The sequence below is a fragment of the Dermacentor albipictus genome, chromosome 1, assembly GCF_038994185.2.
Source record: "Dermacentor albipictus isolate Rhodes 1998 colony chromosome 1, USDA_Dalb.pri_finalv2, whole genome shotgun sequence".
NCBI lineage: Eukaryota > Metazoa > Arthropoda > Arachnida > Ixodida > Ixodidae > Dermacentor > Dermacentor albipictus.
Window position 1 is genome coordinate 172,493,295 of NC_091821.1, and position 25,980 is coordinate 172,519,274.

At 44.8% G+C, this 25,980-nt stretch overlaps 1 protein-coding gene across 1 annotated transcript in view; it reads left to right on the forward strand.

The window, feature by feature from the left end:
• The window catches only part of LOC135905759 (MAM and LDL-receptor class A domain-containing protein 2-like), a 180,349-nt gene that overhangs the window by 99,797 nt on the left and 54,572 nt on the right, over positions 1 to 25,980 (forward strand). The window contains exons 11-17 of the mRNA XM_070529435.1: positions 7,036 to 7,174; positions 11,063 to 11,174; positions 12,160 to 12,247; positions 13,346 to 13,498; positions 19,749 to 19,894; positions 22,642 to 22,767; positions 25,319 to 25,439. Coding sequence (XP_070385536.1) covers positions 7,036 to 7,174; positions 11,063 to 11,174; positions 12,160 to 12,247; positions 13,346 to 13,498; positions 19,749 to 19,894; positions 22,642 to 22,767; positions 25,319 to 25,439 — 885 coding nt within the window. The remainder of the gene's footprint in view (positions 1 to 7,035; positions 7,175 to 11,062; positions 11,175 to 12,159; positions 12,248 to 13,345; positions 13,499 to 19,748; positions 19,895 to 22,641; positions 22,768 to 25,318; positions 25,440 to 25,980) is intronic.

Genomic DNA, 25,980 nt, shown 5'->3' on the forward strand with positions numbered 1-25,980 from the left:
CGTGCTCTCCCGTCTCTCTACTTCGGTCGACCTGACCGCCCGCTCTTTGCGATGCTAGAATAAACAAGTTGTTCTGTTAGCAGTCGCCTCATGCTTTGCTGGGACCTTCGGATGCTTCCAGTGTGCCCCAGGCCGCCAGGCCAACGCTACCCTTGGGGCTTGCGACCCATTTGCAACAACGGACGCCAACGGTCCGGTTGCAACAACGGGTGTCAGCACTGAGGTTCCGACAGCTGGTGGCAGCTCTGAGATTCCAACAGCCGGTGCCATCGGTGCGGATTAAAACAGCCGGTTGCCTTCGCTGATATGTCCAGCGTCACGATTGGTTGGTATTTGATATTATGATATTATTTGATATTATGAACAGTTCTAGCATGAGAGCTTTTTGTGAACACTGGCCCTGGTTCGAGACGTATACTGCTTCTGTTACGCATGAGCCTGGGCTGTAATACGGGTGGGCTCCCGCTGTTCGTGCATCTCGTTTTTCATGGCTTCGCGTATAGTATATTGCCCAAGCTTATTAGATAGCCTATACCGTGGAAGGCAAGCTAGCACCGGATAGGCAGCCACTAAAAGGACTGGAAGTACGTGCTTTATTGCGTTCGCGTCCTACCATTCGCCGCTGCGACCGCCACCTTTGCCGGGCTGACTCGCTTAGCAGCGCGTGCGCAATATACAAAGCCATCTCGAACCAGCGGTGCCAATGGCAAAGGGCGCTGACGCACTCGCGGACAGTTGGCCCACCACTGCCGCACTGTAGATAAGTGTTTTCGGACTGTACATGCGGCCTAGGCAGAGATAATCGTTCCTGCGCTTGTGTTTAATCAGAAATTCGTGCAGGTTCACTTAAAGAACTTTGACATCCTAGGCTGCGATGTTGTAACGATGCCTTTCCCGATGCTAATGCCTCTTCACGCGTCGTCAGTGGTCAGAGCGACGCCCCGCCGGGGTCATCAACTGGATGAGCAGGTAGCAGGGGCGTAGACAGGGAGGGGGGGGCGGCAGGCTTATGGGGCTTGAGCCCCCCCCCCTCCCAAAATTTTTTCGTGCTGTCCATGCACCGCCGACCGAAGCACCCCGGTGCCGGAAATCATTCCGGATTTTGTCTAGAATGTATTTTTAACGCTCTAAAAGACATTTCAGCACGGACATTGTGAACTCGGGCTATATTTCGCGGCAACGGCCATACACCGGGAGTCACATAACGCGAGGAGCCCCATCCGAGCACAAAGATTCAAGGGCGTTTTGATAGTGAGCGTGCTCGCCGCGGCATCTCACGAAGGTCGCGGAATCTAGGAGCGCATGGATGTCAATTTCGAAACTTTGTGGGTATAAGTTCTCATAAACTTGTCATACGAAAGGTGCATTGACATTTCCGAAGTTGTGCTTTAGATTTTCAATTGCGGAACTTTGTGGGTTTAATGTCATAAACATGTGACGCCAAAGGTGCCTTGAATTTCCTAAAGTCTTACATCGGAACATACAACGAGACGAACCAAATCAATACACTCTCAGACAAATTGACAACGCACGCAGTGAGGTCCAATGAGACGAAGCGTTGTGCTGGTTCATTTGTGCCGTCATGTCACATAAAACAATATCAACATTTTTTTTCACCTATGCCAAAGCATTCATGTCATGACACTAAAGCCAGCCAGCCAAGGTAACTACGTTCTTATTTATTTTTTCTACTTCGACTTTTATTCGTGAGGACACATTGAGCCTCTTACATTTTTTTTTTGTTTTTTGTTCTGGCTACCCTACTTGCGGGCTGCCAGAGCTCATGCGTTTTTCTCGTGTTGCCCCGACCACCGCGCAGCGCACTTCGGTGTGCAGTCGATTTTCTCTTGCCGAGTGGATTTTCGCCTGGGAGAGTTTTTGACACTTTCTGGCTAGCAGACGAGAAAAAGAAACAATGGTCGCTCGCCGCCATCATTGTGGGGACTCGACTCAAGCGTTCGCTTGAGCGCAACCTCTGCGGAAAGTCTTGTCTCACCGGTGTAGGATACCGAGCAGTATGCGTATGGTTCTCGGTGGACCAAGCGTCTCACGTTTTTCTTCGATATTCCTTCGGGAGCGACATTAGGTGCCCAAAGTAGGCATTCGATTGTGGCCAACATACTCTCCTTTGCGTTTCTTCATTTCGGTGCCCCCACCCTACAAAAGGAAAAAAAAAACATTGCTGCGGCGCAGCGAATTGTGGCATGGTGAAACTTCGATTTTGTTACTTCTTTTGCGGAAAGTAATCAGCCACGGGACGCTTCAGTTGCCGGATACTCTTATTATATTATTGCGATAGTAATTATTATATGGACTCTCCAGGCGCATTCCTGCCGTCGCCCTCATGTTTCGTATAAAGTCCAAGGGCGATAACATCATCACTTGAACATCGTTATCGCGCGCCGCGTGCAGTATGTGCAAGTGAAAACATAAGGGCGGGTGGGGAGGGGGCGTGATGGATGAGCCGACGATGGTGGCTCAGTCTTGTGTGCGCAGAGGAGAAAAGCGGGGAGCAAGCGCGCCGCCTTCCGTCGTGCGCGATGCATCGGGGGGAGCGGGTGGAAAGGGCGGGGGGATCTAGGATTCTGTGAATCTGGGATTGCGCAACATGTTTATCTGCCTTGTTTGACGCTTCATATACAGTGACTTTTTCTTAGATATGAAGATTTATTGGAGACTTATACGTATACTGAAATATATTGTTGCGAGGTTTTGTGTATACGTGCAGTGAAGTTTGTTTCCAGTGACACTATTTTGCCCTTTATCACTTAAGCTGTGTCTTCGCATATGTATATTCCATTGTACCTTCGCCTTTCTAATGTACCAGGGCGAGTCAAATGAAAGTGAGCCAACCCACCCCGCGCAATAACGGTTCGGTTAATTATCTGAAAGGCATGCGCATAGCACAAAGGCATCTCTCATTTACGAAACTGACACGCCGGTGTGAGGATAAATGTTCTTTAATGCTCTCATACAGTGGGTTGAACGTGGTTGCATGGCGTAATGAACGCTCCAGAAATTGAGCAGCGTGGTGCCGTGAGGTTTTTGAGAGCTGAAGCTGTTTCCCAAAAAGATATTAGTCGCCGTATGGCTGCCGTGTACGTTGAACATTGCATTTCATTGGCCACTGTGAAACACTCGAGCAAACGGTTCAAATAAGGACGTGAAAGTTGCGAAGACGATCCAAGGTCGGCCCAAAGACATCGTGCGATCACCCCCAACAAAATTGCAAAGGTTGATGAGCTGACGAGACAGGAAGGGAGGATAAGCATCGATGAACTGGCAGAGCGTGTGGATATCAGTCATGGTTCAGCTCACGCCATAATTTATGAACATCTCGGTTAGCGACTCTTGTGTGCACAATGGATGCCCAAGATTTTGAACCACCGCCAGAAGACGGAGAAGTTCGGCGCTGCCTTGGCTCATCTGATCCGGTATCATAATGAGGGTGACGACTTTTTGTCTGCAATTGTGATCGGGGACGAACCATGGTACCACTACTACGACTCTGAAACACAACGGCAAAGCTTACAGTGGAAACATTCGAATTCACCACCCCCAAAGAAAGCAAAGGCCGCCATTTCCGCCGGAAAAGTGTTGTTGACTTTTTTTTTCGATCGTCAGGGACCATAACTGACAGAATTTGCTAAATCTTTAGAGACTATCATTTATTTCCGATATTCTGAAACGCCGTATCGGCTGCGCTTCGCAATCAAGAACAAACGACGTGGAAAATTGATGAATGGGATCATCTTGTTTCACTACAATGCCCGTCCCCACGTCGCTGATGTGGGTAATATAAAACTGGCAAATTTCAAGTGGGAAACGCTGCAACATCCGCCATACAGCTCAGACCTGTCGCCTTGCAACTTCTGCATTTTCCGGCAACTGAATAAACAGCTCAAGAGTACCAACTGAATAAACAGCTCAAGAGTACCAGATTTGTGTCGGACGATGACGTGAAAGAGTCAGTTGCAGACTTTTGAAGCAGCAACCCAATGATTTTTATGAGACGGGAATCACGCGACTCGTTAATCAATGGGACCAATGCCTAAATGCTCGTGGAGACTACATTTAAATCAAGTACCCCGTTTGTCATATATTCGTATTGGCTCACTTTCATTTGATTCGCCCTCGTATATTTTGCAGAACTTCTACTTTTTATATGTGCTCTCGGTTGCGACTATAATTTCGGTGCAATTACTCACGATACACGACCGGTGACAGCTGCTCCTGCGTAATACATTCGAACAAATGACAGCGTCATTGAGATTTCTCACTGGTCGTTGCATATGTACAAGAATGTGAACAGGGTTCTTGAATGACAAAATTTCATTAACATATTTGTCCTTGTTCACTTCATGGCCTTTGCATTTTTCATATTAGCGGCATGGTACTGCTTTGCTGGTTTGAAATTGATATAGTTTTAAAGTTAGTGTCATATTTTCTTTACTTATTAAATAGACAAAAAACATGGAAGCACTGATTTCAGGTATTTTGCGCACAATTTTTGGCACATACGAGTCTATTCTTTTGTGAAAAAATGCATATTTTACTAGTTTTGACTGTGCCTAGCGTTCAAGAATTCGTTTGCAGGATCTTTGGCAGTGGCAATGCAGTTATTATTCGTGTATTTGGTCCCTCGACAAATTGTTTAAGAGGAAGTTTTTGCTCGGGTCGAACTCGGACGCGGCCTATTCAGGTTTATGTAAAACGCAGAAACGCTTTTGTGAGATAACCCCTGGATCGCTTTTATTGAAATTTGTTGCATTTGAGAGAGGAAGGTGAATTCTAGTGTATGTTGGAAGCAGAATTTCGATTTAGGGCCTGAATTTTGTTTCAAATATTTTGAAAATTTCGAAAGTTCGAAAAAAAAGATATAGAAGCACGACGTAAAAACTATAGCTCTGCATCAAGAACTGATATTGCGGTTCTGTAAACGGCATGTATTATAACAGTCAAAGCGGACAAATTTGGTATGTCAATTTGTATCTTACGTGAATTAGTTACGTTGTGTACAAGGGTTCTGCAAAAGCCGTTTTTCCATAATAATAAATTTTTTGGAGATTTATGTGTGACACATCAATTTTGTCCGCTGTAGATGTACTATTAGATGCAATTCACAGAATTGTGATATTATTTTTCATTGTTGAGTTAGAGTTTTAAACTTGATAGTGTCATTTTCAGAAAATTTGCAATTTTTTTTCCAAATGTCAATAAAGAATTTACAACCAAAATGAAAAACTCGAAACCAAAAGTCAGTAGAATTTAATTTTTTCTTTGAAATGGAAACCTCGTCAAACTTAGTGCAGTGGTTGCCGAGACATATGAATTCTCCTTCTACATGTATTTAGACAGGAGCACCCGAGCTAAAGCTTCCTGTTAAGGAGGAGGCCGAGCTGCAATGTAAGCCCCCCCCCCCCCCCCCCAAACGAAATTTCTGGCTACGCCACTGGCAGGTACTGAGTGGTGGATGATAAAATTGGCATAGAATAGAGTGGAAGACATCGCTACAAAATGGCTGCCCTAGAGTGGATACCTTCTTTATGCGCCCATGTTTACTCCAGCCTGTTTTCGTCTGCCTATCTTCCCATCCCCCTTTAAGTGTGGAGTAGCAGCCTGGGCGGCGCTTTGTAGCGGTGCCTTTTCCGTTACTATGCCGTTTCGCACTTTTCGCTCTTTGTCAGGGTTAAGAGCGATGCTCCGTCCGTGTTATCAATTGGATCAGACGGCTGTGAGCAGAGAATAGTAAGAGTTGCATAGAATCGAGCGAAAGACATCGCAACAATACCGCGGCTATGCAGGAGGCCCCGAGTTTCTCGTTTGCCAGAGTTGCTCGATGGCAGTCAGTGAACAGATAGCGCCGAACACGCAAAAGCAGCAGACAATAAAATGCCGACAAAAAGTCGCGTATGTACGTGTCAACACGAGCGTACCCTGCGCACGCCGCTTCCTCGTTTCAAACACAGAAGATTCGACAATGTTACGCGCCAGTGCCGCTTATTGTTATCAATGCAATATCGTAATGTCGCAATACCGTGAATGCTCCGCTATACATGTATGCACGCACGGCGCAAGATACGGTCACACATTTCTGGGACGCGTCTCGGGCGTGGTTTCGATATATATATATATATATATATATATATATATATATATATATATATATATATTTGCAGTTTTCACTGTCATCGCCTGCGCCGCGCGGGCCAATCTACCTTACGATGACGGTGCAAACTGCACCACGCGCACCGCTGTTCGCGCCGACCACACTTGTGGTTTCGGCGATGTGTGACATGACTCGCCGTAAACTGCAAACTTTAGCTTCTGTTGCCTTTTATTTTTGTTTTTCACCTTTCGAATGTGAGAACCAGATCACAGGCGAAAATATTTCACTATGGGAGGATCGCGCGGTGCGGCCAAATCGGCAAATGCGTTCCTGTCAATGGTGATGACTGGACGGGGCGCGCTGTATCTTCACTTATGCTTGGGCCACGCGCTCAGCTGCTCAAGTTTCATTTCCCGCTGATAGTAAATGTAACGCCTGCTGCAGAAAGGATGTTTCACATCCGCCGCCAATGCCGTGAGTGGCGGCGCTGGCTAGTACTCCCAATATTAGTTCTAGTAGATAAACATAAATAAACCTGAAAGTTGATGGAAAAACGTCACCGCGATAGCGCAACTGCTAAGAGCATAGCACGCGTAATGAGAAGACGTGGGTTCGCCTCCCACCCGCGGCCAGTAGTTTTTTATCCACTTTAATTTCCATGTATGTATCATTTCTTTAATTCAATTAAGAACTGCAGTTGATGTACTCTATGCTGTTCTTGGTGCCATTGTTGGCTCCTTATGGGAGGACTAATATATATATATATATATATATATATATATATATATATATATATATATATATATATATATATATATATATATATATATATATATTCGCTATCTTGTGCCTGTGGTTAAGACTGACAATAAAAATTGCCACTGTTTCCAAACGTGTCAAAATATCAGTGTGTGGTCGTGTTGTAGGAGGCTTCGTGTACGCTGAAAACAAGGATCAAAAGTCCGTGGTGAAGGCAGTCCTCATCAGCTCTACATGGGACGCCAGCTGGGTGGGAGGCGCCTGCCTCATATTTTGGCACTTCGCTGTCTTCAACCAACCTGGAAGGTGCGGCACGTTGTGTTGGTCAGCGCGCCTTTGTTTGCCTTTGTTTGCTGAGCCAACTCTCGGTCAATGCTCTCCAACCATGTCGCCGTTGCCTGCGTCACTGCCGTCTGTCGTTGCTGAAGTGAACAAGTACGAACGTGTTGGCCCCAGAGAACGGTGCCGGTTAGACTTTGTCGTGCGAGTAAAGCGGGAAAATACCGCCGTAATTTTATTTCAGTAAAATGTACTGTCATTAAGCTTCAAACAAGCCTCGAGGCGTATCACGTCGTTATTTCCTACAAAGCGCATGCGAACAATTACCTAAAGTTGTTTATCACGCTTATTAAGCACATCGCTGTTTACGTCAAGCTTTATCTCATCGAGTGTCAGAAATGTCATGAAATGTTCCAGCGAACAAGCTCTATATTGAATAAAAGGAACATATCAGCTACAATGAGCAGGAAAACGGCACTTAAAGTATTTGATCAACTGAGAGGACGAAGCAATCCACCAGAAAAGAAAAAAAAATGCTCTATTACACTCTGCCCAGGCATATTTTCATTATGAAATCGTTGCACTTACGTGCACGTAATATCATCTGCCCTAGCGCTGGCCGATAAAACTGCGAACTGCCGAAATCTCTAGAGCAGCTTTTCTGGAGTGCGCTCGTTCCCCTGGCCTAGCAATGTTTGATACCTTATATCTGGCCCTATATGCCTCATTGAGTGCTAATACCATATTACACTAATGCTGTTTGTAGTAGGCTTAGCTCATCGTCACTGCCTGAGATCAAAATTCGAGTACACAATATTACCTACTGGTGGACAAACCAACGGAACAGAGGATCATTTAAAAAAAAATTGAATCATCCAACATGTTGCTCGAACATATTCGTATTTTATTGGAGCATATTTAGCTTTCTAAGAAGAAGAATACACTAAATATTACGACTTATGAGAACGTTAAGGAAAAAATACATTTCACCGCTTGAGTAACGAATTACGATGTACTGTCAGTAAGTGTGCCGAAGTCACATACTTTGATTTCAAGGTGCTGGAGGCTCCATTGAAAGAAAGCAATGGTGGTTGGAAGATCATTGCCGCTTTTTCCTATGAGTGCTTCCAATAACAGAAAATTAGGTGCCTTATAACGTAAAACTATTCCAATACGTCAAATTTACGAAACCGCCGACGCAAGCATCGGGCGTTGACCCGCAGCGTTGCCTGAACAGCCTAATCAAACGCTCTCCCCGTTTATAGGAGGTCACTTTTGTTTGCTTTCAAAACGAATAACATTGCCTACATTGAGCGGTTTTTCTTATCTAATTGGCTGACAAGAGGCGAGGAGCACGCTCAACAGGAGAGGGTTTCGATGGAGCCGAGCCAGCGCATTGAAAATAAATAACCGGATGAAGAGGGAAATGCCGGCGTCTCCGATTGGTCCGCTTTCCCTTACTTAGCTTCCGGTAGCTTGTTTAAAATTGCGGCGGCGTGCAACTAACAGTTAACATTGCCTCTAAAACGGATCCTCAGCAAATAAGAGTTGGCAGAGCGATGTCGTATACGTGCCCAAAGGGCTCGATAACGTTATACGGCCAGGCAAAAGGTGTTGTTATAAGCAAATAAACCCATGTTCTCCGGCATGTGCGAGTAGCCAGTGCCTGAGCAATCGGCGGCACCCAACTTCTATTCCTTTCGGAACGGGGCAGCCTCCGGCTATTCAGAAAAAAAAAATCAGTTTTTTTTTCGGCACATTAATGCTTCTTAACGCGTGCACGTCACTTTGACGCGATGAGTTATCGAGGTTTTGTGACGTCGAGCGACAGACAGGTGAAGTGGGTGCAGCCTGAAACCTTTTGACCGATAGCAGAGGGTTAATGGCGAAAAGGCGTGGAATCAGAAACAATTATTTTTCTTTTGTTCGGTCGAATCATGCATAATCAGTGTGTACACGTCATGTCAGATTGGTAGCTATTGCAGTTTTCGTGACGTCGCATGACAGACAGGCGAAGGGGGGTGGTCTAAAAAGTTTTTGACCAATCGCGGAGGGCTTATTGCAGAATTGGAATAGAAAAGTTTGGAATAGCTTTACGTTATAGTGTCCTAGATTTCTACTTGATGCATAGTCAGTAAGTTGCATTTCTTTCATAAAAATATTTTAGTCTCTAGCCCATACCAAATGTACAAGATAAATATTGGCTGTAGGCATAACGAGGAACGAAAAACTGTTGCTTCACCAATGATGACAGAACACGGCACATAAAACATCCCGCGAATGCAGTAGTGCCTCTAGTAAAGTGCTTATGTATAGCAGTTCTGCAGTTAGATGTGAAGTACAAACAGTGGGCAAGCAGAAAGACCAATTGACCTGCTGCTTGACTTCCGTGTTCTTTTTTTCCTTGCCTCCATTGAGCAGGATTGGCAAAAAGAATTCGCCTCCACAAGGAGGACACGACACCTGTCCTCTTTCTTCGTCCCCGTCTTTTCTCAAGCACTTTGCGCCTGCATCTAAGAGTCCAAAAATATGGACACCGTGACTTAGGGGGTTAATAATCTCAGTGCTATAGACAAAGCGACATTTGCAAAGCTTTACTGCAGCTGCCTTCTACTGCTACTATCCAAACATTTCGCACTACTCAACCGTGTACATAAAGCAATAAACAAAAAATTAAAATAAATGAGAACCAGTATAACTGTCTCAGTATGTGTTCTTGTGATATCCGGTGAACCTTGAAAGAGCTAAGCGAAGTTGGCTACACCAATATGCACGCTTTGATTTAACTGTTGGAAGGCCTACATATTTAGTAACTCAGCGGATAGATATCAGGTAGGTCTGCATGTTTTGTAACTCAGGATGCTGGCTTTGCCGCTACTATTCCCAAGTGCGAATCATGAAGACATGTACGGGTTGGAGGGCGGTTCTAACTATTATTGCGAAGCGATGAAAAAAAGCATGTGCGCCCATTCTCATGCATTTGTGGGTGGCCGTTACAATCCCAAGGTTCGGAAATACGAAATCAAAGCTCTACTAATGACACATTCGAGTGGTCGTTTCAGATTGCTCCGGCAGCACTTCAAAGGTCGTGTAGACAGCAACTATGCTCTACGGCCAGCGTGAATGGGCTCGAATGTCGATAATGATATACGATAAGCGCTATTTGGCCCATGCGCGTAATACAGTTATAAAGCGACCTTCCATGACCTTAGTACCTCTGCCCAGAACGCACTGAAGCGACCAGTCGAATGTGCCATTACATGCAGCGCCCCATTTTTTTTTTGTCACATGAAAGAGACAAGGGAAAGAAACGTTAAGAAATAATTGTTTCGATCACGTTCCTAAGCATGATTAAAGATCTTTCCTATATATTGCATCTATTTGTGTGCGCTGCGCAACAACACTGCGATCCGCAATAGAGCTCAGTCGTGCGAAAGTCGTTGATTTGCGCCACACTGCGATGCCTAAGTTTTGCGGCTGCGCTAGGGGGTGCGTGCCGATCCCTGCGTCGTATAGCTTATGGTGCCGGCAAAACAGCCCTTTGGCGTACGGCGTCCTCCTGGCGTCGGAGCACCATCAAAGGCAATCGCAACTATAAGGCTACTAATGTTCTTGATTCAGTGAAGAAATTCTGTAAAAGCACCTAAAATGAGAATTAATAAGAGTTTTTCATGCGATGAATAAGCTCTGCTAGCAAACCAATTATCGAGGCATAAAATTGAAGAAATGTCGGCAGAAATAATGGCAAACACATCACTTAACAGGATTCTCAGCCATTCCTGCCTGAAATATTGTTTGAAAAATGTTTCGGCGAAGGAAGTTTTGCTTACAAACAAGGAGGGAGCGTCCATCAGTATAACAAACTAGTAGGCTAACTTCACTGTCCAATGCATGTTTTCTCCTGGTCTCTCGCAGCTGCAACCTGACCGCGTCGCCCATGTCGGGTGACCCCTGGTGGTCGAGCACGCATGAGCTCGAGCGCGCATGGAAGCCGGAAGTCATTCGAGTGTGGCTACCGTCTGACCAGGTATTTTTTCGTGACACCGTGATAATGATATTTCGCGTACTGTAGAGTGCGCGCTTTATGAAACACGGAACATGGATACAGATCATAAAGAGTTGGCGATTGAAGACTGAAATATAGCTGTACGATTAATCCCTTTGGGGAAGGGATTGCTCGTTAGACTTCGCTTACGACCCGAACTTGAGAGTAACATGGAAGGTCACCTTCGAACTTAAATTTTTGGGATCGCAGCTGGTCGTAAGACATTTAATATGCACGGGTAATTGCTATATTATTGCTATGATATTGGCTAAAGCCTGATTTAACCCATTATACCTCTCCGCCATTAATCCTGCTGTAGCGTCTCTCTGTTTCGTTTATAGATAATCCTGTCACTTTGGTATAAGACCGGAATCCGAAAATGGGAATTATGCTTTCGGCGCTTATCAGCTGTGATGAAATTGCAGATATGGCTACTGAAATGTAGGATAATCCAAGGATGGTGTATAATTAAAAAAGGCCCTAAATAAGCAAAACAAGAAGAATCGAGAAAAAAGTCAGTGTCCACATGAAAATAAATTTGCTCTCACAAATTCATGTGATGACGCGTAGCGTGTCAGTGCTTTTCTTTTCATTATTGCTATAAAAGGTATTCTACTTACAAACGAGTCAATATCAACGCTAACTGTATTTTGAGCAGAGACTTGTTGGGGGAAAAAACCACCGAGAACATCGTGGGGACAGCATAAAATGGAATAAATTGGCTGGCGTTATATGTTTTTGCGCATTCATCGAGGAGTCAAGGTCTGTTAACCATTATTTTCTTATTTTACCCGTTAAAAGAAAACACCCAATGACCGGCTCATTGATTACAGTGATAACATAGCACCAAAAACAGTTTTAAAACATGACTATTTTGCGAGTTGCAATACAGAGGCCCTAAGTTCTATGTAGTTTAGATTTCATGGCTTAAAGTTACTATTTGTTTCCCACCTTTTTTTTTTTTCAGCACCAGTTTAGATTGGAGGCTTCTCTGACCGACGCCTTAATTGCCGTTGACGATGTTACGCTGACGTTTGGTGCATGTCCTTCGGAACGTGAGTGGAAGTCTTACAAAAAGATAGAATAAGATTATTTTTTTCTATGCACACTAACATTTCTGCAATTATAACTTCGCTCCTCTACGAAAAAATTCCGTAACTACCGTTTTAGGTCTTTTATTCGTGTTACTTCGCTCTTTCTTCTCTGGTGTCAACTTCAACCTGTGTAATTGTGGCATTTTCGACGGGCCTCTACTTCCCGGCATAACACCACACCACAGAGAAGGTAGCGTCTGCAACAGGCAAGGCGAACGCAAGTTTGTTTGTGGTGCATTAAATAATGCTCGATTTATGACATGGTACGACCGCGCCACTGTCGCTGCAATACTGCAGCTTTGCAGCGTTTATGCGCGCGTGTATAGACCGAGTGCGTTATCATAGTAACGGTACGCGCCGTTGCGAATAGATCCATCATAAATGAGCAAAAACGTAATGAACCTCGGCCCTACCGAGCTTGAGCTCGCCGTTAAATGTTTTAAGGCATCAGGACATCAGGCAAGTGTACGCGCTAAGATTTAAGGCTTCTCTGTGCAGGCCATGGTTCCCGTGCCTTATATCCGTGCTCGCTACCATAGCCTGTCTGTCTATAGATAGTCTTCGTGGTTGACCGGCCGTAAGTGTGATTGCTACCGCTAATCACGCAGCTGCGTATCTGTTCCTCATTATTATATTTCCAGTTCTAGAAAAATATAGCGCGCACTTTTTCGGGAAGAGATCACAGGCAATTATTAGCCCACGTGCGGGTGACAAAAAGGAGAGGTGATAGTATCTGGACAAGATTGCATGAAGCTTTGTTTTCTTGTGTCAGTGAGCTTTGCTACTTTGGCCTTCAGGGATATAAAAGTTGCGTCAGTTCGCGCAATTGTTCATCACCAGAAAAGTATAAGCGATTTCTAAAGACGCCCTTTCACAACTTTCATTTTATCTACTTCAGGCGGTCATGACTTCAACATTGGTGCGAGCTACGTGTCTTTTCTTTAAATATATTTATTGACGACCTCTTTACTGCCCTAGCCATATACGGTGCCTTCATTGGTCTTTCGGATGATTCGTGCTGTCGGTATACGCACAACGGCTTCTTCTCCTGGTGCGCAGAGAGGGGACTAAGCTGCGATTTCGAGCGAGGCCCCTGTACGTGGACGAACTCAGTGAAGAAGCGGAGAACCTGGGAGTGGCTCCTGCGTGGTGGACACCTCAACACTGACGTCCCGCAACCGTCTCTAGACCACACTCTGTCGTCCGACGAAGGTACTCGCTTCTTTTTCGGTATACTCTCTTATCGGTGAAACTACTTAAACGTGTAATCGAAATCACACTGTACGGTGCAGTTTTGCTTCAACCGTTTAGTACTGCGCAATTTATTGTGCGAGAATACAAGGAAAATATGAGCCTCGCAAATGTCTGGATTCTTATGCCGTGACAGATATACTGACGACACTTTCAGCAGTCACTTCAGAAAATGAAAATGTGTTCCTAATGATGCCTTTATTTGCTAACTTCAGGCCACGTGTTCAAATTTCACGGATGAAGCCTAGCATTTTCTGGGTGTATATTCCATCTTTTAACGTTCAATAATGGGGAGGATGTAGGTTCAGCTTCCACCCGCGGCAGGTTGTTTTTTTCGTCCACTTTGATTTCCTCTTACCTTTTCATTTATACATTTCAATTAAAACAACAAATAGCTTCCTGTATGCTTTCCTTGGCTTCATTATCTGATGGCAATATACCGTCGTGACTGACAAAAATCAGGCCCCTTGGTTCATATTTTTGTCGTTCATTAACGCGGTTGTGCCTAAAAACAATCACGGTTTGAATTTACCCCGATACTTATAATTTTGTGCGCTCAAAGTGCGCTGCTCACGCACCGCCTCCATTAGAAAGACTTTAGGTACTTTGCCTCGTGAAAGCCAGCTGTTTGTTCCGCAACTCAGGGGCCCTATAACGCAAAACTATTCCGATCTGTTGTTATTCTAATCTCCTGACGTAAAACTTACGTACCCCGCTGTGTCTTTTGAAAAGCCCAATCACACGCGCTCCTCTGTTATTGGAGGTCGCTTTCTTGCTTTCAAAGTGAATAGCAATCTCTTCATCGAGCAGAGGTTTTCTTATTTAATTGGCTGAGAAGAGGCGAGGAACACGCTCAAGTGGAGAGGGATTCGATGGGGCCGAGCGAGCGCAGTGAAAGTAGATAATCAGATGAACAGGGCGATGCCGGCATCTGCGATTGGTCCACTTCCCCTTACTTAGCTTGCCGTGGAGGCGTGCAACGAAACGTAAAAATTCCCCCAGAACGGATCCTCAGCAAAGAAGAGTTGGCAGAGTGATGTAGTATACGTGCCGAAAGCGCTCGATAAGGTTATACTTCCATGCAAAAAGCTTATAATACGCAAATAAATCAATGCTCCCCGACAGCTCCGAGTAGCTATAGTGCCAGAGCGATGGACGGGCAGCCATCTTCTATTCCTTTCGGAATCGGGCAATCTCCGGCTATTCAGAAAAAAACATCACTTTCGTTCGGCATATTAATGCGTCTTTAACGCGTACACATCACGTTGACGCGGTGAGTTCTCGCGGTTGTCTAACGTCGCGTGACAGACAGGCGAACTGGGCGCAGCCCGATAACGTTTGATAAACAGCTGAGGGCTAATGGCAAAAAAGGCGTCGAATCAGAAATAATTATTGGGGCGCTATAACGTAGAACTATTCCAAACTTTTATATTCCAATTCTACAATCAGCCCTCTGCAATTGGTCAAAAACGTTTTTGGACCACCCCCACTTCACCTGTCTTTCACGCGACGCCACGAAAACCGTAATAGCTCTAGATCTGATATGGTGCGTACACAGTGATTATGCATGATTTGACCGAACAAAAACAAAAATAGTTATTTCTGATTCGACGCCTTTTCGCCATTAGCCCTCGGCTATTGGTCAAAAGTTTTCGGGCTGAACCCATCTCACCTGCCTCTCACACGTCACAAGACCGCAAGAACTCACCACGTTAAAGTGACGCGTACGCGTTAAAGATACATTAATATGCCGAACAAAACTGAATTTTCTCCTGAATACCGCATGCTGCCCCGTTGCGAAAGGAATAAAAGATGACTGCCGCCGATCGCTCAGGCACTGGCTACTCGCACATGCCAGAGAGCATGGGTTTATTTGGGTGTAATAAAACTTTTAACGTAACCCTGTAAGGTTTTCGAGCACTTTCGGCACGTTTACGACCTCATTCTGCCAACTCTTCTTCACTGAGGATTCGTTTTAGCGTCATTCTTAAGCTTCCGTTGCATGCCACCGCGATTTTCGACCAGCCATCGCCAGCTAAGTAAGGGAAAGCGGACCAATCGCAGACGCTAGCACCACCCTCTTCATCTGGTTATCGATTTTCAGTGCAATGGCTCAGCCCCATCGAATCTCTCTCCACTTGAGCGTGCTCCTCGCCTCTTCTGAGCCAATTAGATAAGACAAGCCGCTCAGTGTAGGCAATGCTATTCATTTTTCAAGCAAACGAAAGTGACCTCCTATGAACGAGGAGCGCGTTTGATTGGTCTGTTCTGGTAACCATGCGGGTGTCCGCCCGATGCTTGCCTCGGCGGGTACCCAAATTTGACGTCAGGAGATTGGAATAAAAGCATATTGGAATAGTTTTACGTTATCTCTCGTTCGGTCTAATGATACAAAACCAGTGTGCACACATCATATCAGATATTCGCGGTTTTCATTACGTCGCGTGACAGGCAGGCCAAGTGGGGCTGGCCACAAAATTGTTTTACCAATCGTGGAGAGCTGACTGCAGAATTGGAATAGAAAAGTTTGTAATAGCTTTACGTAATGATGCCCCTGGATACAGTCGCGCTCGCGAAGGTTATGCTATCGTCTCCTATTGACATCACTCTTTCGCCAAGGCATTCGGACCTCCTCATTTTGAAATAACGCGGAGGAAGGACTAGTTATTAACCTGTTCTACAGCAGGCTGTCACGATTTCGCGACATAGTGGTTCTGAGCTCGTAACTTGGCACGAGGCGAATGAATCATTCAAACTTGAAATCACTGAGTCAAATCAGTCAATCAAACTTAGCCATAGAAAATGCCCACCCTAAAACCAGACAAGTACCAAGGTGGCCATTTTTTAAGGCTATGTTTGACAACCTAAACTTCGGTTCAAAATAGCCTAAAACAACGACTTTTAGCTTACGAATGAACATTCACAATCGATTCCGTGCGCTGTACTTTTCCGTGAAAGTTGCTAATTTGGCCCTAAACAAACAACATCCTGTTTTGGATATTATAAAGAATATTTATCATAAAAAAATAATTGCACTTTTAGAATCAGCTGGTAAAAATACATTAACTGTTGAAATTTTATTTAAAATCCTTTAAAAGTAATAGTGTTATTTTAAGTACTTCGTCCCCCTCTTAATAAATAAAAGTATGTCGGATTCTGAGGCCATGTGTAGTTGTCCAACAACAATATGTGGTCGTGTCACACCTCGAACTTAGTAAGCGGCGCTCTGCAGGCCGGTTTTCGAACGACACTGAAAGGGGAGATAGATTGAATAGGATAAACGAGAGGTCCAACGAGACTGGCAACTTGAAAAGGTTTGGGTGTCTGCATCCATTGATGTGCACAACCATTTTACATTATAAGATGCGAGGCGGTTATTCTTTTATGTCGAAGAACGCACAATGAGAAAACGTGCGGATATAAAGTAATTTTTTTTTCGCACTAGACACCCATTTTATTTTTTCGGTGATCCTCAGATTTCACCACGGAGTTACAAATGGTCGGACACATAATTTGGATGCCCTTACCTTACATACATGTAATTTTAGCTGCAATTGAAATGTTTTTTTTAGACAAGAAAGAAAAAAAAACTCGAGCAATGAAAGATAAAGGCAAATATCCTGAGGTGCAATAGCCGCACACAAATTTAGCAAAGTGGAATAACCCCAAAGAATGACTGTCCTCAGCCGCATGCTGCAACTTCAAATATTTTCATGCAAATCCACGATAGACACATGTGCTTTAATTTGGTAAATAAATTTCGGAATCATGAAATATTGATACTGATAATTACTCAGTCCATAGCTTTAAATTAAGTAACCCTGAGTGATGTCTAATTCGTGCTGTCGATAAATTTTTCGTAAACTATGCGACACGGACACGGACAAGATCCAAGGAAGTGAGGGGACAGGCGCTGACTTCCTCAGCTCTTATGCGTGTCTGTCTTGCGCTATCTACCCAAGATGAAGCTAAACCAACTCACCCAAATCTCAGTTTTGTTAAGCTGTCGATAAAACTCAGTCATAACGAGGAGTTAGCGTATGATGAGGAGTATGATTATAAATCTTGTTTGCCCGACATAATCTCCTTCGAGAAAAGAAGCGCACAGACGTACTATTCCTCGTTGTTTCTAACTCACGTATATAAAAAGTTTGTTTCCAATTCGGCTGGTCGGACAGCGAAGCTGTAAACCACAACCAGAACGATTACCCATTGCGACACAGCCTGAAATTATTAACATGGCGACATTCACATGCATTTTACCTAATTATCAGCCTAAAACGCTTACACGACCAGTGACTTGGCTTGCGCCACTACTTCGCGCCCCTACAAAGAGTGGACGACAGAGAATAGAAATGCACTGAAACCACACTTTCACAATACCTCGTATGCACGCTGCTCTTCAGGAGGCCTCACTAGTACGTGGGCTTCCAATAGCGCTGTCACAAGACAAATCAGTTGCTAGGCGGGTTTTTTTTTTTTACATACGAAAGTGTGGTTACGTCACTCCCTGCTTCGTATGCTACAGTTACCACTTCCCGGCAACTGCAGTTTATGCGACCATAATCCCTACCGCGAAACGCTTGCGGTGAACGCTCTGCTCGAAGGCAAGCTTTGCAGTCCGGCGCCTGTGTATGTCCTTTCTATGTGTACGTGTACGTGTCAGATGTAAGCGCGCTGCTTCAATATCATATCTCACCAACTAGCCTGCAAGTATCTCTTGAGCTTTCTCGTTCTTTTCTTTTCTTTCCCCCGCACGGCTGACGACACCGCAGTCGCGGATGCTAGCGCCATCTGCTGGTGCTGCAAGGAACCCAGCGGCACACGCGGCGCGCGCCTCCCGAGCTTTTGCCTACGGACACGACAGACCCATGTAGAGGTGGAGCTATACAGCTTCGCTGTAAAAAAAAAAGGGGGGGGGGGTAGGACATTTGCAACACCCTTAGCTTGAGCGTTGCAGGTATGCCTCCCCGCTGCAAGCAGCATAGAATTGCTGTTAAACGGTTCCGGGGTCTTGCATCGTTTTTTATGGCGTTCTACAGGGCATAACAATATTAAATGAATCTTTACTTACTAACACAGAAACTACCACATAACTTCGTCCTGCGACGTCCAACTTCGTTTGAAGGTAGTATTAAGGATTTTTTGAACACAGAGTCGTATGATGCTGCGTTTAACCTAAAAAAGTCGCAGTTTAGCCTGAAAGGCGAAGCATCGATTGCGATAGCAAAGGCAACAATACGAAGTAAGGATAGTAGTTTTGTCTGCTGTATAAACTTGGAAACATTCATTTACTTACTGCATTACCAAGCATGCTCTCAGTACACAGAGGCAAACATGAACACATCGCATTCTATGGCCGCAGACACTCGCTGTCGAAACGCTGGCGTGAGCAAGCGCGGCAGCAGCAGCGAGCGAAGTGACCTTCGTGCTGCCTATCGCTTCAACGCGAACTGAGCGGCGCGAACACAGCACGCACAAAGGTATGAGCCGTCAGCAGATTGCTGTCAAGATAGGGCGCGCGCGACCACGCCTAGTACGCAGTTGCTGGCGGAGTAGAAGCCATCTCCCTTCCTCCGCGCTGTCTCCCTGCTTTCCTCCCTTTGCGAGATTGAGGCGCGAACGGCAATTCCCCTAGCGCCCGGTCGCGAAATACGCAGTTGCTGCCGGAGCCCAACGCCCCCCCCCCCTCCTTCCTTTCCATCTCCGCACTGCCTTTCACGGGATGGAGAACGGCGCGTTTGCTCTCCGCTGTCCTCCCTCGCGCGCGCCAGATTGAGCCGCGATCGTCAGCCCCCCTCGCGTGATTTCACTCGCACATACAGCATATACGGCGCACAGCGACGATGTTATCGCCCTTGGACTTTATACGGAACATGACGGCGACGGCGACGCCGACCACAAAAATGCGCCTAGACTGTCCATATAATTGTCATTGCAATCATATCAAAATGCATTTACATAATCGAATAGTCGTCACCATACACGCAATAAATTCTGGTTGCTATAGAGCTTGCTATACACGCTGAGCTTACATAGCACGATGTCGCAAAATTATAGAATCTGTTCTTCATTAATTGCTTGATTCTAGGAATTGTAACGCCATTTATCCCCAGCATATCCGGAACCGTCAACCGCTAGATGGTGAGGTCTAGCGCAGTACAATGACTAATTGTGGAACTTTTTTGTCTTTGCAACAACCTTGTGCCAGGCTCATTCATGCTCGTCAGTGGCCGTGAAATGCAACAGGCGGGCACCGCTGAGCTGCAGAGCGAAGTCGTGGACCTGGACACGCCGGGCGCACAGTGCATGGACTTCTGGTACACGGTCCACGGTTCTCAAGGCGCCCAGATCACGGTAAGACGCACGTATGCACGGTGACAATCGCCGGTAGCCTTCCGTTGAGAGAATGATGGATAGCTTCTACAATTTGGTGACGGCAGTGAAGTGAAGATGACTAGGTGCTCTTAATTTTCTTTCTTGCACCAGAATAGCGTGGTTTCTTATATCTTTGTGACATTTTTGTACTGCTAAAAGTTTGTGTATTGCGAAAAATGGCCTCCGCATACTGCATATAACACGTATTGTAACACAGAGAGAATTTACACGTAAGATCAGCGTTTGTGGTTAGTATAGGATTCCGTGTACTATTAAAACCGGAAAGGAAACAATTACCCTTCACTAAACATTTGTCGGTTCTTCCCAAACATACTTTTTTAAGCTCGAAAAGATGTACTTTAAGAAAGAAAGAAATGGCAGAGCAACGCCACCACCTGTTTAATATGGGAGAGATGAAAACTGTATTACTACAATGAGATGGAAACCCTACCGCTAAAATTGTAATGGCGCAGTTGGAGAAAACGGCTTGTTACGTCACGCATCAGGGGTCGAGAAGTGTGCCTCGAACGCATTTTCTATCAGTGGACTTGTTTTGTACATCCACTAAATAGAAACGCTTGTTTCTCGGCCCGGTTTATTGCACTCGCGCTGATTAACTTATCGCCTGTCACAGCACTTACCTGTGTCAACAAGGTCGTGGGGTCAAATTCCAACGCAACGTTTCCGTAGTCGAAAAGCCGACAAAGTGGAGGAAACACAGCCGAAGTTGAGCTCATCGCGTGGCAATTAAAGAGAATGTCAGCATCACCAGACAACGCAAAAAGACTCGACTGCAACAAGAAGCACGCCAGGCGAGATGTTACTTGCTACACTGTCGCCTAGAAAGGCGTCATCTCTAGGTTATAATGTAAGGATCCTATTCCAATGATTATTCTTTCTTTCGCCGCTTCGTCAATGGTCCAAGCGCCACTCTGCCCAGGTTATCAACGGAAGCGGCCAGGCGTGAGCCATGGATGGTAAGAAAGTAATACAATCGAGCGGAAGGAACCCTTAAACTATACCGGCCTGGACCCGTATTCACAAAAGCCTCTTATGCTAGAATTGTTTGTGGGAGGAAATTCATACCAATCCTGGTGCTTGATTCCGGAATTCCCGAGTTCTCACATCGAATCACTTCGGCGGTACAAAGGCAAGTGGTGAACACAATAAACATATTTTGAAGAAATCAACGCTTATCGCGTACCATCGATGTTGCTAGATTCAGGCCGGGGAGAGCTAGTATATAGCGGCCCAAGACGATTGCATTGGTGATTAAAGGTAGAGACGTGAGTGGGGAGGCCACGCCTGATTACAGTGACCATGCCCTGCTTTCTCGCTCAATCTAATTGTCGAAAGGCTCCCCGGCCAAAGTGTGAAGCTTCAACCTAAACATCAATGCATTTAGTCACAGATATTGAAGGCCTATTTCCCAAAACTGGTGCTTAGCACGGGATTGTTGCTAAATGTATACCGGGTGTTTCAGTGAACACTTTCAATTTTTTTTTTAATTGCCTGTGGCAATAGCACAGTTCTAGTCCATGAGCTGCTCTTCTCGAAGAGGCGGACAATACTTGTACAAAAAAATGAAATGAATATTGGACTAATTAATAGAAACGGACTAATTACGTTTTTAACTGATTATCTTATGGCACGTTTTGAAATTTACAAATTCTAGCCGCGGAGTTCGCTAGAGGGATCCACTTGGAACGAATTCTCATGATGACACCGGTTTCGAGATATTTATTCGTGAACTTTGCGGAAAAATGCGTTTTCGTTCCAGTTACTTTTGTGCATCAATGCATAAAACGGCGTTTTGTTAAGAAAGGAAGTGGAATGACAGTGCATTTTTACCGCAAGTTTGACGGCGCCTATCTCGTAAATAGTCTCACCCAGACAATTATTTTCAAGTGGATGTTCCTTGCAGTCTCAGCCGCTAGAATTTGTAAATTGCAATATGTGCCATAAGATAATTGCTTTAAAACATCATTAGTGAATTTTTGTTAATCGGTTGATTATGCATGTCAATTTTTTTTGCAAATAATGTTCGATCACTTCGAGTAGACCAGCTCATGGACTGGTGCCACATGCAAGTCCTTAAAAAAATTAAACGTGTTCGCTGAAACACCCTGTATTACTTCGGTAATGCTCGCCTTCTGTTCAGCAATGGGGACGTGTGCACTAGAGTGATTATTCAAAGTGTAATTAGGTAAATGTTGTTAATTATTTGTCTTGCAAATAATTCCCGTTTCTTCAAGTATTTCAGTTAATGAGATGGAATTGCTATATCTACCACAGGAGATCTTGGGCAAATATGTTCCAATTAACATAGGTAACTCGGTATACGGTAATCAGTATTTGAAAGAATCTTGCTCACATCAGTGACACGAACTGATTGTATTTATTACCTGGAGCTATATAATGCTGCCTACACTTATAACAAGTGCCATTAGGATCTACAGTGCATACAATCATATATTGGAATAGTCACGCTTGTGCGACTACTTATTTTGCGAATGTACGGATGTGCCCTTCGTAAATATAATGTGGCATTAAAATTAAGACCAGTGTTGTTTACGCACCTTTGTGAGGATTTCAAGATCTATATTTTTCAAACCCTTTGGAATCTTATCAGATGTCTCTTTAATTTCGGGATCTAATATATAGGATCTTTCGTCTAATTATTTACCTCTGTCCCAATCAACACTCTACGCTTTTATATCTCGCAGTTCAAGGTTACTGTACATCGAAACACACCTCGCTCGAATCCTCAGTACGAAGAACTGTGGTTCCACAAAGAGGGAAACGTCACTGCATGGCAACTCGGCCGAGTCAAGATTCCTCGACAGCACAGGGTTAGTGCACGACGATTCTTTGGTCATGGGTGCCATGAGCATTCTTTGCCATGGGTGTGCTTATCGCACCTTATGGTATCTCAGTGAAAGACAGAAATCGTGAAGAGCTATTTTCATTACGGCGCCACGTGAATTAGGGTTTCTGCATGCAATGCTGAGGCTGCGTAGCTCAAAATGGAAGACGCTTCTTTGACACACTGCTGCACAGCAGTGTGTAATGGCGTCCCATTGTGCGTCTGGCGTGAAACCTATACTTGTGTACCTCTGACATCCGCGGACTTTGCGTCAATCTGAATTTTATTCTGGAAGACTTCCACGCTTGCATCGCTGCACCTTCTTATGTTTTACTTAAGTATTAATCAGTGCAAGAATTTATATATTTTGTCTTTACTTTATTTTTATTATCATTTTAACGAAGTGAAAAAGAGTAATCGTCGCCAGCTTGCGGCGATAAAGACTCCACTATTTCTTTTCATGTCAATAATACAAAATAAAAAAAAGCTTCGTTTTTGAGGGGTTGTTGTTGCACACGTTACACTGCTTAGTGCTCGTCCTCTAGTATTGTCTGCGTAAAATGAAACGCGAGCAAGTCAAAATAGGGTGGAACGTTCGACCGCATCTGCACGTCCGCCACCGTCTGTGACATTGGCAGCAGTCAGTATCTGATGCGGAGTTTCGCAACAGCAGTATCTTTAGCAACCAGCTACGTAGCAGGGACACGTCGCCCCCCACTTTTATCTCATTTTCTCTTGCTCCATTTCACGTTTCAGCTTACGTTTGCTAGACAGAATCGATAACGCAAAACGCAAAGAAAAAAAATGGGTCAGCACCTTCATGAAGTGTCGCTGTCGCCTTTACAACGTTTGCGCATGCTCGAAAATATCAGGTGTCTCACGTGGGATAGTGTGCGACTACTGTCGGTTACGGCGCAATTGTTTGTATGAGCGCAAACCTTTGTGTAGTTCATTTACTCAGCCCTCTGCATCTGACGCATTTTGGTTTTTAAGTAAGTTTGCGTTCCTTCTTGGAAGGGACTTACTGATGATCTGACTTATTGAATATTGTTGCAACATCGTAGGGTATCAAATATAATTGAAAATACAGTTGCCGTCAGCTATTTAATCACCTGCACCTTCTAAGAAACGAATTAGACATAATAGAAACAAATACGGTCCCAAAGCACTTTTGATGTCCTTGTGAAGGTTAAAAATTAAATGGGGTTTTACGTGCCAAAATCACGATCCGGTTAAGAGGCGCACAGTAGTGGCGGAATCCTGTTCAATTTTGACCACCTAGGGTTCTTTAACGTGCATATAAATCTAAGTGCACGGGTGTTCTTGCATTTCACCCCCATCGAAATGCGGCCGCCGCGGCCAGGATTTGATCCCGCGACCTCGTGCTTGGAAGCGCAACACCAACGCCACTAAGCAAAGACGGCGGATCCTTGTAAGGGTAGTCTAACTAGGGAGCTTAAGGGACCTGATACTTTTACTGCAAATAGTTGCCAGTTCTGCGATCGGCGTCAAGCCGTTCCACCATCAAATACATCCATCCAGCCTCGGCATCTGCTGTCGAAGCCAATCGCGACCTATGTTCCGCTATCTGCGTTCGCTGCCCTACGCAACAACAAATGTTCGTCGTGGCAACGATAAACCAGAAATAGAGCAGTTCAAAGAAAAGTAAACACCGCGACCGACATGGAGCTGCGGAGCTTGACCCCCGACAACCGACGCTCCTGCCAACAGCGCCACAACAATATATATTATCTCTCTCTCTCTCTTTCTTTTTTTTTCTTTTTGCATGGTAATGCCGCACCGACGAAGCACGATCACTAAAAGCAGCAATGACTCATGCCACACCCCATGTACTTCGTGCTGCAGTGCAGGAAACAGGCTTAAACCAGCAACGCGGTGTTAGAAAGGAGTAAGCTTGCACATTGGAGGTGCCGTAGCCGGGAAAGGAGTGCAGTTGGCGAATGCCTGGGAAACCCTGCCAGCAGGCATCTCGCGATAGCGATGTTGTCGGCCCAGAGCACTTGTGTGTCGATGTAACGGCAATGTTGCAAATTCTTTCTAACGACGCGGAGACGTACAAGAAAGAAGATGACACACACACAAGCACGTTGTTTGTGGGTGTGAGCATTTGTGTCGCCTTCGCGCCGTTAGAAAAACTGTACAAATTTACAAAACTGCACTGTAGCTATTTGCCCAATAACAAGTTCTTTTTTTTTTTTTGCAATAATCATCGGGTGTCCGCTGTCTATGATACGTAACCTCTGAATGTGGCGCAGATCCCCCCCCCCACGCACACACAAACTTTTTTTTTTTTACTTTGTAATGTTCACGCTGCTGGGCTCAATCGATGTTTTCCCAACCTGAAGCAAAGAGGACAAAAAGGCGTGGTAGAATGTCATGTGTGCAAACGAACAGGACCTGGCGCGACATATGCCACCTATTCCCCCGTTTTTTTTTCTCCATCTTAATATTCGCTTTATGCACAAACAGGACATGCTCGATTAGTAACTGACCATACCACTGCCCTGTGGCTGTAGGTGACGTTCGAAGCTGCTGTGTTGCAAAGCCGTGACGGCTACATAGCGTTGGATGATATCGGCATCTACATCAACGATGATTGCTCAACTATGCCAGCAGAGGCCACAGCCGGAAAAGCAGGTAAAATCAGCCGCTATAATCAATTTTCCTATCTTTCTTTGTTCATACTAGCTGTGATTCGTTAATTGGGTTATATTTTTTTCAGATGCTGCTAATCTCTTTCTTTCCCTTACGCCTTTCCTCTTTTTGGAAGCGAAAGCGCGAGTACCAATTTTGACGCCTGCTACTTCTAACCACGTATTCGTTAGCCGAATCTTACAAAATTGACTAATCTCAGATAACTATCGCCTTGAAACTTGTAATACAGTAATACAAGTGCATCTATATACTCTAATTAAGAATATAATGGCAAACCGATAGTCAAAGGGTTGATGATTTTGATAGTAAATCGAACACTGACAAGATTGCTCTCATCAAACAAATTGATGATCTAGAAAACCGTTCTCGATGCAACAATCTCGTCATCTAGCGATAAGAGAAAATGCGCACGAAACTGAAGGGGTATTACGAAAGAAGGCCGGCGACGGTCTCCTAAATGCAGTCCTGGAACTGAACATTGATTCAATTGAAAGGGTCCATTGATTACGAAAGCGGCAAGAGC